This window comes from Trichosporon asahii (assembly GCF_000293215.1).
Source record: "Trichosporon asahii var. asahii CBS 2479 unplaced genomic scaffold scaffold00071, whole genome shotgun sequence".
NCBI classification, from domain to species: domain Eukaryota; kingdom Fungi; phylum Basidiomycota; class Tremellomycetes; order Trichosporonales; family Trichosporonaceae; genus Trichosporon; species Trichosporon asahii.
The window spans coordinates 694,606-710,634 of record NW_014040854.1 but is presented as its reverse complement, the minus strand read 5'-3'; the positions used below and the strand labels follow the sequence as shown (position 1 = coordinate 710,634).

The following is a 16,029-nucleotide window of genomic DNA, read 5'->3' as shown; positions in this document are numbered from 1 at the left end:
GTTCGTAGTTGCAGGATACGTTCGGCAGCACGGAGAGAGAGTGTCGGGCAGCGTGGAGGGGGCCATTGTCGTTCGCGAGAGAGTTACAACGGCGACGCGGAGCGAAGTAGTCGAAGGTAGTTCGCGAGACGGAGAAACATCGAAAGTCGTAGTGTACATTCGTAACACAGAATTCGGGCAGTCGAGAGCAAAGAACGCAGCGTTAGTACATGCACCCTCCACAGCATGGAGCGACTCACGAGATGCCGAGAGGGCCACCGATAAGAACCATCGTGACGGATTTCTGTTGGAGTGGTGTTTAGGCAAGAGGACTGGTGAACGAGACGTCTCTTGCAGCAAGTACGAGCGAGCGAGCGAGCCAGCGTCGGGCCTGCGAGCGCCCTGCCAGAGAGAGCCCGCCCGCCCAGGCTGAGCCCGCCCGCCTGCAGTCCATTCGGGTGCGGGTGATTGGCCCGAGGGTTCCGAGTGCCAGAGGCGCGGAGGCAAATGCGGGACAATCCGGGAGTTCGGGGGCACGGAGCGAGTGGCACTCTCCCTGCTCGTTTTCGTGGTGGAGGTGGTCCACTTGGCTTCATCACTGCTCTCCAGCGTCGCAAGCAGTGAGCTCGTCGTCAGTATGCTCTGCATGTCCGTGATGTTCATTCCGTACGACAACCGTTCCTCGGAGTCCCTCGAATCCTCTCCCCGCCACTCCCGATGTCCGCGGAAACATGTAACCTATGCATCACAGATACCTGGACTGTCCGTGGGGAAAAATGCAATGGAGTCGGGCTGGACTTTTGATGTAGTAAGAGAAAGAGACATTGTCACACGCCTTCAGCACTGTAGTAGCTGCAGGTGCCGTGTGAAACGTGTGATGATGATGAAATGCGAGTGTGCAAACGACATACGTAGTAGTAGTGTGTTGTTATGAGAGGGAAATAGTACAATAATGGAGGAAAATGGGGAGCATGAGGAGGGAAGGTGTGTCTAGCCCAGATAGGATTGTGGTCTTCGTGTATTTCTTTGTCCGTTGTAGAGGTGTCTCAGCTCGCGTTCGCGTGGCTCGATCGACGGGCGCGAGGCGTCTGCTCATTCAGCTCGTATCGCGACCCGCGCCACGCCGACACGGGGCCTCCGGCTTCGCTCAAGGCCATGCCACTAGCACGACGTTGTTGGCGCCGGGGAGGTGTTGCAATGTCACCAGAGGCCACGCTCTGCGGGCGGACAGATCCGCCGTCCAGGTGGCGAGAGCGGCGGTTCGGCGAACCACCGCTGCCACCGTGACCGGCGACGGGCTCGGTCGCGAACGGCGCCTGCACGGGAGGGCCGAACTCGCCACCAAAGACGGACTGGGCCGGTGGTGCGTACGAGTACATGCCTCCGCCCATGCCCATGCCGCCCATACCCGTCATGCCGCTCGCAGAGCTCATACCGCTGCTCATACCAGCCTGGGGGAAAGGCATGGCAGGCATGCCGTACCCGTAGCCTCCGTACATGTTGAACATGGCCGACGGCGGTACAGGCATGGAAGCCATGCCGGCGGGGAAGGCGCCGTAGGAGTAGCCCATCGGCATCTGGCCCATCATCGGATTGTTGCCGGGGAGCGTCTGGGCGTTGGACACATTGGAAGCACGCTCCCATGCGTCATCGAAGTGGGCCTGCGCAGCCGCCATCCACTGCTGGTAGAACTGCTGCTTGTTCATCATAGCACTGTTCACGTCAGCCACACACTTGCTCTTCGATACGTACGCTTGGGCCTGAGCAGCGTACGCCGGGTCCATGCCGGGGAACTGCGGAACCGCGCCGTTGGCAGCGTTCATCCAGTCGAACTGGCTGGGAGGGCGAACACGAGCCTCATTGGCGTCACTCGAAACGCGCAGACGGGCGTCCGCGCCCCAAGATCGACGATTGTCAGTGTTCGATCGGGGCGTCGAGGGCTGCTGCATAGAGGAGTCCCCCGTCAGAGCCGATTGCGACGACGCGGGTGAGGCCGAGTGTCGGGCGTCATGGTTGAGAGCTGCAAGCGGGCCGCCCGTGGGAGGTGACGTCTGGTGGTGCGATGAACGAACGCCTCCGGGCATCGCTCGGAGCCTGTCGCTGCTAGCCACGCGGTGCATCCTCGCGCGGGATCCAGGACGGGAAGGAGGTCGGGAAGGCTGCTCCGAGCCCGTTGGTGACGAGTCTGAGAGAGACCACTTGGACGAGCTCTTGGTGAGGCCGGCGTTGCGAGGCGTAGCGGTGGTGTGCGAGCTCGCCGACACATGGGACGAGGAGACACTTCGGCCACCGTTAGGGCGCGGCTGACCGGCTGAGGGACCATGAGGTACCGGCTGCTTGGTAACACCCGTGTCCACGCGCAGGTCCTGACGAGATCCCGGACGGCTCACTGTCGGGCGCATATCCCCGCGAGACGGCGGTCGTTGTTCTTGCTGGCGTGACACCGAGCGCAGTTCCTGGCGAGATGAAGCCCTAGCACGGACCTGACGAAGGGGCTCGTCAGGTTCAGAGTCGTCCGCTGACGGTGCAGGGGCAGGAGCAGGGCTGGTGGACATCAAATCGGTGCGTGACGGGTGCTTCATCGCCGACTTCAATGGTCGAGGAGCAGCGATGACAGGCGAAGACTTCTTGACATCGTCCTCATCCTCCGAGCTCGTGTCCCAACCGACAGCCTCCTTGCGAGTTCGGACCTTCTCAGGTTGTTTGCGCGAAGGGCGGCCGAAGCTGGAATGCGGCATGGTCGGCGGCGGCGCAGGCGGGGCTGTCATCGGCGGAGGAACGCGCACTGGCGAAGCAGTGCGGTCGCTAGCGGGAGACTGAGGGAGGACGCGCTTCTCGGGTGAGTCCGGGACAGGAGGAATGAACAGCTTGTTGGGGTCCTCTCCCTTCATGATTGCCATCGGGGAAGGCACGACGCTTGAGACCGCAGAGGTGACCGAGTTCAAGCGGTCATAGATGCTCATGCGGTTGCCCTCGGAGGCAGTGCGCTGACGCTCACCCATGCCGATCGGTGGTGGTCCGTTACCAATGGCAGCAATGATCGAAGGGTCGAAGGCCTCCTCCTTGTCGTCGTTATCCGCGTTCGGCGTACCTGTCCAAAGGCCAGAGATACGACGAAGCGGCTCGTCCAGGACAGCAGTGAGACCAGGCGACAAGGTCGTGCTTCGGCTGGGGGGCCGGGACCCACGTACGGGCTCGTCGGGGATCTCGTCGGGGCGGGGCGGCAGCTTGATCCCCTCCAACTCGCCCGGAGCGTCGGTCAGGCCAGACGCGAAGGTAGGCTTGACAGGTGACGTGGACTGGCTGAGAGCGTTCGCAACCGCGTTAGCCGGCATCGTATGAGGCTCGGGAGCCGGGGGAAGCGCCTTCCGAATGTTCTTTAATGAGTCGCGCCTTCGAGGTCCGCGGATTGGCTCGCGCAGACCAGTCGGGGTCGTTGGGGAAGCTGCAGTCGACGCTTCGCTGGCCGTCGGCGAATCAGGCCATGTGCGCTCCTGCTTCGCCCTCGCCAGGTTGGGGTCATTGCTGCTCCGACGAGGCTTGGCAGAATCGCTGACGGCGTCGTTAGCGCCTAGCAAGAATGCGGATTGGAGGGCGAGATAAGGGGCTCGACGACGGCAGTTTGCGTTCCTTGTCGGCCATCGGGGAGACGGAAGGCATCAGTCGAGACATGCTGGGCGATGGTGACGGCGCGTCGCTGCCGAGCGAGATAGCAGAGGAGTTGCGGTGAATCGCCGCCTCTGCTCGAAGTTGCGCTCTGCTCATGGACAATGGCATATCGTCATCGTCACCTCCGTCTGCGGCGTCGGCGAGCATACTGGAGCTGGGCCGCCTGATGTTCTTCCTAAACTCGGCAATGCTGACTCGGTTCTGCTGAGAGCCGGAAGAACCAGCAGCGCTGGACAGACGTGGTCGGGGCGGGGGAGCCGTGAGGGGCGTGGTGTACGTGGGCGGCACTTCATGGCGTGGGGAAGGCCCAGCAGATGGAGTATTGCCGCCCGACGACAGAGGAGCATCGCTCGACCTCGACAGGTTGAAGTACTGATCGAGCTTGCTGTCGGCGCCAGACGCACCCGAAATGTGACGGAACGACTTGAGCTGGAAGCTGCCATCGTCGGCACCCGCAGCCTGATCGAGCGGTAATGAAGACCTCGAGGTTGTGCGTCCGAAGGGGTTGTGGAACAGGTTCGAGGACGGGCGGCGCAAAGCCGCCGACTGGTCTCCGGTCTGGGACGATGACCGACGAGGCTTTGGCGGGGAAGACGGGGGCTGCAGGAACATTAGCATTCCACAAGGCCAGGAGCAACAGGAGAGCGGCATATTCAAGAGGGGTAAAGAGAAAGAATCAAAGACTCACAATGCTATCTGGCGCATCGCTCGTTCTTGAGCGTGACGACTTGCGCCCTCGCGTCCACATCTTGCTGCGTTTATCCTCATCTGGCAGGTCTCGCGGGTCCCCTTGATGCAACGACCTTGATTCCAGCTCTTCCGTCGTGTCCACGAGCGTGGGTGATAAGACAGGAGGCGCGGCTGGAACATTAGTCGTCGAAGAAGGGTTTCGGGAAGAGAAAGCAGTGGTGATCTTCTTCACGGGAGAGGTGCGTGCCGCCGCTGATGTCGTTGACTCGGGGTCTTCCCGCAGATCGGAGCGCATTGGTCGCTGCTGTGGCGCAGAAGGCTGACCGTTCGCGTTTTGCAGAGGGAGGGTGTCACCTAGCCCTCCCCAGTCGTCCTCGAAACCAAGCTTACCGAGAATGCCGCCCTCTTGCTTCCACTCTAAAGACGATCGGCTTCCTCCCGTGAACGTAGAGTCGATGGAGATGACGGTAGCCTGAGACGGAGAGCGGTGGTGGTGGACATTGATACCGGCGTAGCCGTTACTGCTGGCGTGCGATCCGGGAGACACGGTCAAGCCAGGGCGGGAGTGGACGGACGCGCTCGGTGGTGGCGGGCGGGAAGGCGGCCGCGGGCCATAGCTCTGCCGTGAGGGCGTCTTCGGGGACGGGGAGTCATAAGAGGTTGTAGCGATGGTGGGGACACTTGTTGGATCCGGTGTATAGCGCCCGTTCTGCGAGTGCAGGGAAGGTGATGACGGGGTCGAGAATGCTGGACGTGGAGGAGGGGCTGAAATGTCATCGTACCCGCGGTCGGTGCTCGGCGGCTCGCTGCTCTTCTTCCTCGAGCTCCATGGCAATTTCCCTCCGGTCCGCTGTGGCTGCAGGGGTGCCGGAGTTGTCGGGCTGCTCGGAGCGTTGCTTGCAGTCGAGGCACGAGGTTGTCCGTTGAGTAAGTTCAGAGACGGAGTGCGCCTAACAAACTTTTGCCCCGTAGACTGCTGGCTCTTAGCAGGATCGACGGGGGCCTTTTGGTCGGGTTGAGCCCCACTCGTTGAGGAGCTCGTCCCCGCCCGAAAACGGCGAAAGATACCCATTGGCGTGCGCGAGGGGGAGGAAGGGGGTTGGTGAGCTACTGCTCAAGCAAGCCCTTCAAAAGGGTGTAAGGGGTGCGTTAATGTCCAATGGTGAAATGGGCGGTTTCGTCCGGAAAGGAGAGAGAGAAAGGAGGAGGGAATGTGTGCGAGCGTGACAAAGGGGTGGGTGGTTTCTAAGGGGTGGTCGGGGTAGATCGAAGATAAAATGAGCGACGGTTGTGTGAGTGCGAGGTACGACGTTGGGAAAGGAGCGAGTTGGTGACCAATGCAGTGCAATGGCTGGGATTGCCGTTAACTAGACCAAACCGCTTGTAGCTTGTAGGCTTGTGAGCGTCCTTTCGACCTCGGTGTGCGCAGCGCGGGAACGAGCGAGCAAAGGGCGGAGGCGTAGTATAAAGGCGTGCCAAAAGGTTGCGAGCGGTAGGCTGTGCGTTGGGCGTTGCGTGCCGAGTGCTATGCGATGGTCGGAGGATGGGTCGACGCGTGAAGGATAGGGTTTGTGAGGTTGAGGTTGAAGAGTAAGTAAAGAGACAATAATAGGAATGAGATTATAGTAGGGCGGTCTGGCGGCGGGAGGTACCGGTGGTGCGAGGGTCGAGGGGTGATCGAGATCGAAAGATGGGTTAGGAATAGGAGGGAGAGTGGAGAAAGTCCAAGACTAGCAGCAAAGGGAGGAGCAAAGGAGGATTCGAGGTAGATGCAGTGCGAAGAGTGCAAGAGGATCAGGAGTGCGATGGCATGTCTGAGTGCTCGACAGGATCCCCACACTGGGACTCGCGGCACTGGCGGTCACTGGAGCGGTATTGTCTCGCTGTCTTATGTTAATGCTGGGCCGTGAGATTCCAGGCGGCGGCTTGGAGCGCCAGTGGCCAGTGGCCGCCGTGCCGTGCGCTCAGCCAAATGCCGTTACAGGCCGTCTACCGCTGCACCCCCTGGGATCCTGGGAGCGCCCAGCGCTGGCACGCCCGCCGGCCCTACTGATACAGTCTACTGCGCTGCAGCGCAACGACTTCGCGGGGGGCCCTGGCCCTGGATTTTCACCGGCTCACCTTACCGCTGACTGGCTGAGCGCTGCCCTCCTTCACCCCTCAGCCCTTCACCTGTTTCATCCTCGCCGCGGTCGTGCTCGACGTGTGCATGCAGGCTTCCTTCTGCGTCTTTTCCTGGCTGCGCTATGCGCTGGCGCACTGCATTCGAGTGCGACTATTGCCAGAAGAGCGCTCTTAGTCTCCAATTGGCGGCTGGTACGACTGGGGCGCTGGGTGGTGGACTCCCTTGACCAGTTCACGTTTAGCTTTGGGCTTCAGGGAATGAGAGACGCGAGGGACGGATCCCATGCTGTGTCCAAGCTTTGCTGGGCTACAGCTCGGCTCCCGCTTGCATTTCTGTACGCGGCGGCGTTCTCTACTGCGACACTTCTTCCCACCGGCCTGGCTGGCGACGGGCGAAAGATTCAGACAATGCGTGCTCTGCAGAAAAGACATACCAGACAGGAACGATGCAAGGGGATTGCCCTTACCCCTGGCCTCGACACGGAGGCCGCAATGCATCAGTGATCGCCTATCGCTGGCCGGCCTGCGGGACCCCGCAAGGGCGGTGCTATCTCGTCAATTCACTCGGTGCATAGCGTGCCAGAAGTAAATCAGACTTGCCTATTCAACGCTATTACTTCAAGCTCGTTAAGCTCTGAGCGACGTGTCTGCTCATGATTTCGTGATTTTCGCCACCCAACAGTTAAACTACCTTGGCTGCCTCCACCGGCGTGAACCGCCTTGGACCTCCACCGCCAAGGCCGCCCAAGGAATGCGCGGACAGTCAGCGCACGCCACTGACAATCGGCGACGTCAGTCTTCCTCCGACCGTTCTCACCTTCCTCATCCACCATGTCGACAGCAAACCGACCTCAAAACAGCAATAACAATGACCTGAACGTCGACGTGCCGGATGAGGCCCCGCCGCCGTACTCTGCTGCCTCTGGCGACCAGACGCTGCAGTCCGGCCCGCAGCGGATGGACTTCTCCGGACCGCCGCCATTGCCCGATCGTTTCCAGAATCCGGGCTATCAATCGCCAGCTGGGCCGCCGCCGGCGCACTTGAACCAGACGCCGACAGGAGGGCAGAGCATCCCGGGTGTAGGCGTCGGATACGGAGGAGGGCAAGGGAGTGGACAGTGGGGACAGCCGCCGAGCCACCCCGCAGCTCAAGCTTATCGTCCCCCGCCGCAGCAGCCGTATTCCCCACCGCCCGGCGCGCCCCCACCTCCGCCGCCGAACCGACCTGGCTCCTCGCAGTCCCAGGACCAGGATATGACGCCGACGGAGCGCCCCGTCCCCGGCCGTCCGCTGCTGCACAAGGGCCAGCTGCTCGTCTACCCGAAGTCGTACTACTGCGGCAAGTGCGCAAATACGGGCTACAAGTGAGTCTCATATCGAGATCGCGGCAGAGATCTGGCCACCTGCTCGGCTCCGAGTGCATATGGTTTCTCACCCACCTTCCCCTCAACCCATTCATCTGGGTTGTGAGCTGGGACTACGTGACATGCAGCTGACGACAGAAATGGCGACCCCGGCCGACCGTGCAACAGCGACTGGAAGAAGTACGGCAAGGACTTCTCTGGCGCTCTGGCGCACTCGTACGCGATCGCGCCCAAGCCGGGGACGAACGGGACCACGTCAGCCGCGACAAACTTCCAGCGCCCCCTGCCGCAGCGCCAGGCTGCTCCTCCGCCACAGCAGTATGGGGGTTACGGAGGCGGCTACGGTGGAGGAGGGTACGGGGGCGGATGGCAGCCGCAGTTCAGGCCGGCATACGGACCGCCGCCGGGCGCGCTTGTGTTACAGCCGGGAGACCCGAGGATTGGCGGACAGTGAGTACTTCGAAACCACACGGCTGTGCGCCGAGGATGGATGAAACGCGGCTGACACGCAGGCTGTGCCAACGATGCGGGGGAAGCGGGACAGAAATTTTCTTCCTCTTTGATGATGGGCCTTGTCGCCAGTGTCGCGGAGTCGGGCGCGTCTTCTAAGCGACGTGTTGAGTATCCTGAGCAACGAGGCTGCCTAGGCAGAGAACGAATCAGGCGTGGCAGTGTCGGAGTAGACGAGAGCAGAGAGGTGTAGAGTGTCCAGTGAGTGTGCCGCATGTTCAAGCTACTGGTGATCACCACTGAGCTGACAGCGCAGTTTCACAGTTGTCGAGATGTATCATTGCATTATCCATCCAGACGCCACAGTGTCCTAACTCGGAACCCTTCCATTTTACGACCACGGGAAATCTACACTGACACGAGCGCAGCAAGGAGCAGACCGAGCAGCATGCCAAGGTTAACGCCCAGCCGTGCTTCCCCGCTCTCTTCGAGATTCCACGCATACTGCGGCGACTGACTCGAGACATACAGTTCACCAAGCGGCGAGAGCGTCTGGCTGTCCTTCAACAGAGCGAGTTCCGGATTCAGCTTGTCCTGCCTGTCAGCTTAACATCCTCGGTTTCTTAGCTGGATCTCGCTGGCCCCCAGCGTTTCTTTTGAGCTTTTTGTGTTCGGGCTCGTCGGGGTGATCGGGACAGATCGAAGCGTGGAAAGGTACCATGGAACCTTTCTCGGGGACAGGCACAGCGTAGCTCAGAGAGGCACAGGAGTGCGCACTCCAAGCAGCTTACTGTACTCCAACACACCTCTGGCAATTCCAAAATCACACGCGAACCGTTATGAGCTCACAGCGGACCTGCTCACAACAGCCTTTCACCCAGTATTTAGGGAACGACGTACGCCAAGGAGAGGGGACTCGCTGCGCCTCCTGAACTCTCCGCCTGACTCGCTCCGCTCGCTCCGCTCGTGTCGAACTCACCATATCCCACCTCGCGCCATACCAGTAGTACCGCTCGACCCACTCCGTCCCGTCCATCCACGCCATGACGGACTGCATGTAGTTCCGAACTTGCGTGCTGTCGATATGCTCCTTGTCGCGCGGGGGCCAGGACATGGGCGCGATCTCGGTCACTTGCAGGGGCAGGTTGAAGGTCGTGTGCCACTGGGTCAGGACGACGGGGAGCGCGGCGGAGGAGGGGTTGTACTGCTCCGCTCAGTCTGCCTGCTCTGCTACGTGCTCTGCTAGGAGGGAAAGCGCGGTACTTACAAAGTGGACAGCGAGGAAATCCGGATGACAGCTCCCGTTGCACTCCCGCCACCAGTCGAGCATCCAGCTCATGCCCCATCCGCCCGTATTCACTGCTGGGGCGCCGACACGCCAGCCCTGTTCCTTCAGCGGCTCGACCGTCTTCTTCCAAACCGCAGCAGCAAGGGCAGGCGTGCAGTTGGCCTGGTGGGCTTCGTTCGGCTCGTTGAACGTGAGCACTTCCTTGTGCTTCAGGAGTCGGGCCTTCTCTGAGCTTGTCAGTTGAGTCACACGTGTTTAACTGGAGAGGAGTGCGGGATGCATGCCAGCTGCGTGCGAAGGAAGGGGGAACAGAAGGGTGTAGAGGTGGACTCACGATCACTTCCCGCTACGGCCCATTCAGAGTTCATCCTGGCCTGGAACTCGTCGACGTGCGCATCGCTACACCCCCAGAGCTGGGGCACGAAGCCGGGCCCCGCCTCAGAGACATTGTACCCGTACGGACTGTAGGTGTAGTAGCTCGCCAGCGTGTGGAAGGGGGCGAGCGACCCACTCCCGCGCAACTGCCAGGGAATGCCGCGCTTGCGTGCGTTTTGGCGGTAGACGTCATCGTTGTTGCGCTTATCCAAGGCGGTTTGGCCGATGCAGGTGCCGCCTACGATATCGAGCGCTGTCGTGTCGCTCAGAGAGGAGACGTTGAGAGCTGAGAGGGAAGGCGAGGAAGGGAGAGAGTCGGCCGACGAGACGGGCGAGCACGACGCCAATTGCGCGAGGGCTGCGACTGTGAGAAGTCGAGAAACCAGCATGCTGAGGTATGAGATGAGATCGATGTTAGAAAGCAATGAATGTCTGGGAGCCTTATGTGTGGTGTGAGACCTGTCTCGCTCATATCGTGCACGCCCCAGCGTCCACACCCCGCAAGTCGTGAGTCAGGATCTTGGGGCAATGGGGCGAGTGAAGGGCTGAAGATCATAATAAGTGGGGGTGTGCGAGTGTGAGTGTGCAGATGTCCAGGTGTGCGCCACCTCCGCCCCGTTGCGCCATGGAAGGTGCGTGCGCGACTGGCATCACGGCTGTCTATTCACCGAGAGAGGGAGGAGAAGGCATAAAGGAAGGTGAGGAAGATGGCAAAGGAGGCCGTAGACACGCCTTCTGTGTTCTGTGTTCGTGACGGTTCATGTGGCGCGCGGGCGTGTGAGGCGCTGAAGCCGGGGCCGGGGCGTGCCAAACACGAGGAGGGCACGATGCAGCCTGAGTCTCACATCTCGTGTCTTAGTTGCGTCAGTGGTGAGTCAGGTCCGATCAACCTCAGTTCAAGGTTTCCCGTCCAGTGTCAGTCACCCGATGATAATTGGGCTGGGTCAGCGCGCAGGAGGTATTCCGCGGTCCGCGCCCGCCATCCCGAGCTTCGTGGTCGATACCGAGCAGACCTGGACCCATTGTCGATCATGATCGTCGTTACCTGTTTTGCCATGAGATAGGGACAGCGATACGCGGGCAATGTCAACAGCTTTGGGCTAGCCGACAAGTCTGTGACGTCCCGATCAACGAGGAGGCAGCCACATTTCCTCCGCGGACGTCGGCGGTGGCGGAAGTCCACCCCGCAGCGCTACGTAGACGGCGTCATCGCAGATCTTGATAACGTGATGTTCCTGCATCTGGCGGAAGATGGCTCCGTTATCAGATTTGACGAGGGGCGGGCATGTGGACGCTCTAAGTCGCTCGACCAACGGATGAGCATTTCGCTCGACGTGGATCTCGTCGAGTCCGCTCACGGGCGCGGACCTCCCAATGCTCACTACGGTCAGTCCGGTGAGGACAGCTCGCCTTGTGTTCGAGCTCCCTGCTGTCACCTCAGTACTATGCCGTTATGCAAGGAGATTGACGGCGGCGACATTGACATGGGAAGTTGGTCTCGTGAGTGATTCAGCCGTGCCGGCGGAGCTCGTCATTGGTGGCGGTAGATCTCGAGACCGATGAGGATGATACGAAAAGAAGATCTCGTCTCAGTGATCATGGAGTGCGTATGTTGCCCAGGTCCTCTCAGCGGTCTCCGCTGATCCCCGCCAAGCTCCCTCGAAATGACCTCATACGACGCTCTTCGCACCAGGTTTGCCAAGAGGACACGGCGCCGAGACGAGCGAGACGAGAGAGACGAGAGGCGAGTGACGGGACAAGAGTATGTCCGAAAGACGAATATGACAGCGGGCAACCCTTGTTGACCTTGTCGACACGGCGCCGTCGAGCAGGGCGGCGAGGCCTCATCAATGTCAATGTCAGGCTGCTGTCCTACATCCGCCTCTGTCATATCGACACGGTCTCGCCGCCTTGGCCACCTCCCTCCTACCCCAGTACATAGCGCCCGACACCTCTCGCCGTTCGCGCCGAGCAGGAGCAAGGCCCAGACTCGGCGGCGGTGTCTCGGCGCACCATTTTCTCGCCGCAAAAGTGATGGTCAATGAATGAATGAAAGGAGGATGTGGGTTGTGCGGCGCAATAGTTTCTCCAAAAGAGCACGTTTGATAGAGTTCAGACGCCGAGATCTCTCCACAGTAAGGAGAATGCGGGGTCGGCGTGCATCGGCGCATGAGCTGGCGTCTCGGCGCCGCAGAGTTTCGGCGCATTTACTGCCAATCACGACCCAAGGAGACCGAAGTGCCATGTTCGTTGGTGCGGAGATAAGGGGGGTGGCGAAGTCATTGAGCAGGTCCAACAACGTTTGAGCTTTGCAGCGTTACAGCCTCTTCCCCACCCTCTAAATAGAACAGGACGGCGCCGAAACAAGGATGTCCGAAGTGATACGGAGGTGTGCCTTGCTCTCGCACCCTCGCCTGTCCAGTCGCGCCATTGATTCGGGTCGAGGGGGAGCTATTTACTCCTTCGGGGGTGTGATCTTCGTGTTTTAGATGCGCCGTGCCAGGCAGCTGGGTAGGGTTCTTGGAAATGAGGAACCTCGACAGCTGACGACTTGGTGATCGCCCCGAAGGGCAAACCCCGGTGCTATGTGGGGGGTCCGAGGTACCTGATGGCCGCTGCTGGCTGTGATACGCTGAACGTGTGCACGGGGGCAGGGAAAGCGGGGGCGGGCAGCTGTAGAAGCAAGAACGAGCAACAGCGAGCGGGGGAGCGGCGTCTGGTCGTTCTAGTGCCATGTTGAGAGTGGAATATCGTTGGCTCGCGACGATCATCTCGGCACCGGGGTGGGGGACTTCGGCCCGAACCCCTTTCGCTCCATGTCCGCCGTCTCGCGGCCTCGGCGTGGCAGCCAAGCAGCTGTGCGCCGCATCCTTTGAACGACCCGGTGTCAAGTCCGAAGTCCAGGGATGCACGGCGTCTGGTGATTCCAGCACGCGACAGGACCCTGGATATGACGTAGAAGGTCATTGCCGCTGGCAATCTGGTGGCGATCTGCCAAGCCGCGGCGACGACTCTGCTGCCCGCCCCTTCCATCCTCACATCCTCCGCCTCTCCTTCATCATCAACCCCCACTCCGCCGCGTACCTCGCCAGCCCTGCACGATACCCCTGCTACCGGCTGTTCATGATCGGCCCAGGAACACTCCGCGGTTCGCAGCTCACGAACCTCAGACCTCACACGGCGGACTAGTGCCTGGGGGATTTACGAGATATTGGGAATTGTCTGTCGCAGCGGGTGGTCATGAATGCGGACCGATCGAGCGGAACGTCAGTACATGAACTTAACACGGTGGTTAGTCGCTGTGCACGGGCACAGCGGGCCCCGGCGTCATACCCTCAGCCCCCCAGCCACAGTGCTCGAGACACGGACAGTTGAAGCTTAGCGCCCTGAGTGTTTGATCGTGTTAGAGCTGCTTTGAGCTGTTGCAGCAAGGTTTAGACATGAACAGCATGATACATGGTGAATTAGAAATACAGTGGGTGATGTACAGCAGGCTAAACAGCCACAGGGGTAAGGGAGTACGGCGTGTCCTCCTCCATAGGGGTTACTAGCACCTCGTCGTCAAAGTCGAGGTCGTCCACGATCTGGGTGAATTGCGACGGCTCGGAGCCTTGATGTTTTGATCGGGGGTCTACCCCACTCATGAGCACACCAGACTCTTGCGGCGAATCGATTGAGGGCCCGTCAGACTCCAGGTCACTGTCCTCGTCCAGGCCAGGTGGTGACAGCTCGTCTCGTTCGGTGGCGTCAGACTCGTCAGCGAGGTCATCTTCGAAAGGGGCAGGAGACATGTCAATGTCCCAGTCGGAGGCCCATTCATCCGTCGAATGACCGTCGCTGAGGCTCCGTTGGAACGGTGCCGGGAATGCTGGTGTCGTCTCGAGAGGCTGCTTTATCCGATACTCGTCCATGACACTGATGCAGGGGCCCGACATCACTCTGGGCACGGCGCTGCCGTCTCGTCCTCGTCTCCGGCGCGACGACTCAGGAGCATCGGAGTCAACGGTCAGCTGACTGAGATCGTCTGAAAGCTCGCTGTCACCGAGCAGGTGTGTTGGCGTCGGCGAGAAGGGTTGCATCGGCAAGGCCACTGGGACGGAGACATAAGGCTGTCCTGATCCGCTCCCAATGTCACTGAAATCGTCGGAGGCGCTGTCGAACGCAAATGTGCTGCTCCCGGCGTGCAAGTCGAGGCAGAGGGCATTTGACACGGAAGAGGTCTCGAAATCAAGCTCGACAGCGCTCAGCCCAGCGCTGAGCTCCTCAGTCTCATCGTGGGAGGAGAGCGAGGAGGACCAGTCCTCGATGTAGATGTGCCCCATGGAGGAAGCACACTCGGCTTCCGGTGAGTCGTACTCAAAGTCGAGATCATCGTCAAGGACGGGCAGCTGGACGCATCTTGATCGCGGCGCTGGAGGGGGCAGAGAGGCCCTGCTGACGGGGCTGAGGGGAAGGAGGTCGGAGAACGGATAAGTGTTTCGTTGTGGCTCGCACATGGCAGACTCGTAGCGATCGCTGGGGTGATTTTGGTGTTGGTAGGTTGGAACAGTCAAGCCAAAAGCATGGGTCGGGATTAGGGCCGGTTTATATTTGTTGTCGTGCAGAGGACTTGGCACTCGTGACTCTCCAGTGTGGTTTCGGATATCGTCATAGGGGTTGGTGTTAGGCACAGGCGTATTTTCCAGCTGATATTATTGTGTCAGTGCCTGCGGCTGATTGACCGCTGAGCCAAATCTCCGAAAGGATAATGACTCACAATTATACGGCCAGCACCGGCCTTACTCTGCCCTCTCCTGACGCAGGACCACTCTGACACCCCAATCGTCATGAGCGCACGACTGATCGAGCTCTCCGCCAAGGCATCATCACGACGGCCAAGCCTCCGTAGATGATTGGCGACGATGTCCATGTGACCGTCGTCACCGGCATCGGAGGTGCTCCATTCAACCTTTCGTTTCTTTGGACCACGTTTCGGGGCCACTTTCACTGATGCCTCGACTTGACGGCGTAGCATCATGTCTTGTGTCTCTTCAATATCGTCCAATAGATCGCGAGTTGCTGTTAACAGTGGCGTGTCGTGCTGGGCGGCGAGCGAGACAAAAGAGCGGAGACTGTGAATGAGAGTCGCCGGAGTTCGCAGAGTGATCTTATACTGATATCAGCAATTGCAATGGGTGATTGCATACACGCTGGATGAACGAGTCATCAAAGACCAGAGGAAATTGTCTGAGGTTAGTCGTTATCGCCACTGATAAGGATCGATTGGTCCAGTAAGGCGCCATCCGGCCGACTCACTGGATGAATTGGAGGCGCAACGTGCGTCTCATCCCGCACCGTAGTTGACGGTGGACCGCGTCGAGATAAGATCCGGGGTGATCGATAGCGGCACTTCCCCTCGGAGCGCCGTTGGGTGCTTTCGACCAGGACATACGGAGGCGTATCTCTTTGAGATGGATGTACGGTTCTTGAGATGCAACCATCTGCTGTTTGAACCACTCGTGCTCCGGCAGGGCAGCTTTGGGCAAGACGCGGTAATGTAGATCGACATCGTCCTCTTCAGACGCAGAGATGCGAGGTTCGGGACACCGAGTGATGCGTTCGAGTCCAACTCTGCAAGCGTTCTACCAGATCAGCCAATCTTCTGGGCAATAGCTCACGTCACGGAGACAACTATCCAGTGTTTGAATCGCCTCGTCTCGCAACCTCAGCGATTGGTGGTCACCAAGACTGCATAGATCGAGGCTGATCTTGATATGAAGTTTGCCGTTGAGCGGGACGAACACCTTGAGGGCATGTGCGAGGGCTTTAGTGTCAGGACGAGATGAGAGCGGGGGTGAGTTGACGACGAGCCCCTGTGGAAACACTTGAATACGAAGATTGGGGAGGTTCGGCGCTGTTTCATCGTCATGCGGCTTGATCGTGATTGTGGAGGTGGGCAGTGCGACTTGCGGTGGCCTTGGTGAAAGCATGCTGGTGCGACATTGAGAGTAGTTGAGGCGAGATGAGATCAATACGACGAAAGTACAGTCATCTCTGGAAAGACTGTGTCCATCGTGGGCAAAGAGCGCAGTCGGTTGGCGAGGAAGACAC

General features: G+C 60.0%; 4 protein-coding genes across 4 annotated transcripts; 1 reads left to right on the top strand and 3 right to left on the bottom strand.

Annotated features, from left to right (window-relative positions):
- Positions 1 to 1,025: 1,025 nt before the first annotated feature.
- On the bottom strand, positions 1,026 to 5,410 carry A1Q1_05105 (glucoamylase s1/s2 precursor; the record flags this gene model as incomplete). The annotated part of the gene is made up of 3 exons (XM_014321912.1): positions 1,026 to 3,531; positions 3,596 to 4,248; positions 4,337 to 5,410. 3 exons carry the CDS (start codon positions 5,408 to 5,410, stop codon positions 1,026 to 1,028), a joined length of 4,233 nt encoding a protein of 1,410 aa, XP_014177387.1.
- A 1,883-nt stretch (positions 5,411 to 7,293) lies between these two features.
- Positions 7,294 to 8,280, top strand: A1Q1_05104 (uncharacterized protein; the record flags this gene model as incomplete). The annotated part of the gene is made up of 2 exons (XM_014321911.1): positions 7,294 to 7,826; positions 7,995 to 8,280. 2 exons carry the CDS (start codon positions 7,294 to 7,296, stop codon positions 8,278 to 8,280), a joined length of 819 nt encoding a protein of 272 aa, XP_014177386.1.
- Positions 8,281 to 8,684: 404 nt separating this feature from the next.
- On the bottom strand, positions 8,685 to 10,328 carry A1Q1_05103 (uncharacterized protein; the record flags this gene model as incomplete). The annotated part of the gene is made up of 4 exons (XM_014321910.1): positions 8,685 to 8,870; positions 9,256 to 9,480; positions 9,544 to 9,791; positions 9,899 to 10,328. 4 exons carry the CDS (start codon positions 10,326 to 10,328, stop codon positions 8,685 to 8,687), a joined length of 1,089 nt encoding a protein of 362 aa, XP_014177385.1.
- A 3,105-nt stretch (positions 10,329 to 13,433) lies between these two features.
- A1Q1_05102 (uncharacterized protein) lies at positions 13,434 to 15,908 on the bottom strand (the record flags this gene model as incomplete). The annotated part of the gene is made up of 5 exons (XM_014321909.1): positions 13,434 to 14,624; positions 14,696 to 15,050; positions 15,235 to 15,549; positions 15,597 to 15,609; positions 15,662 to 15,908. The coding sequence occupies 5 exons, from the start codon at positions 15,906 to 15,908 to the stop codon at positions 13,434 to 13,436; spliced, it is 2,121 nt and encodes a 706-aa protein (XP_014177384.1).
- Positions 15,909 to 16,029: the final 121 nt, after the last annotated feature.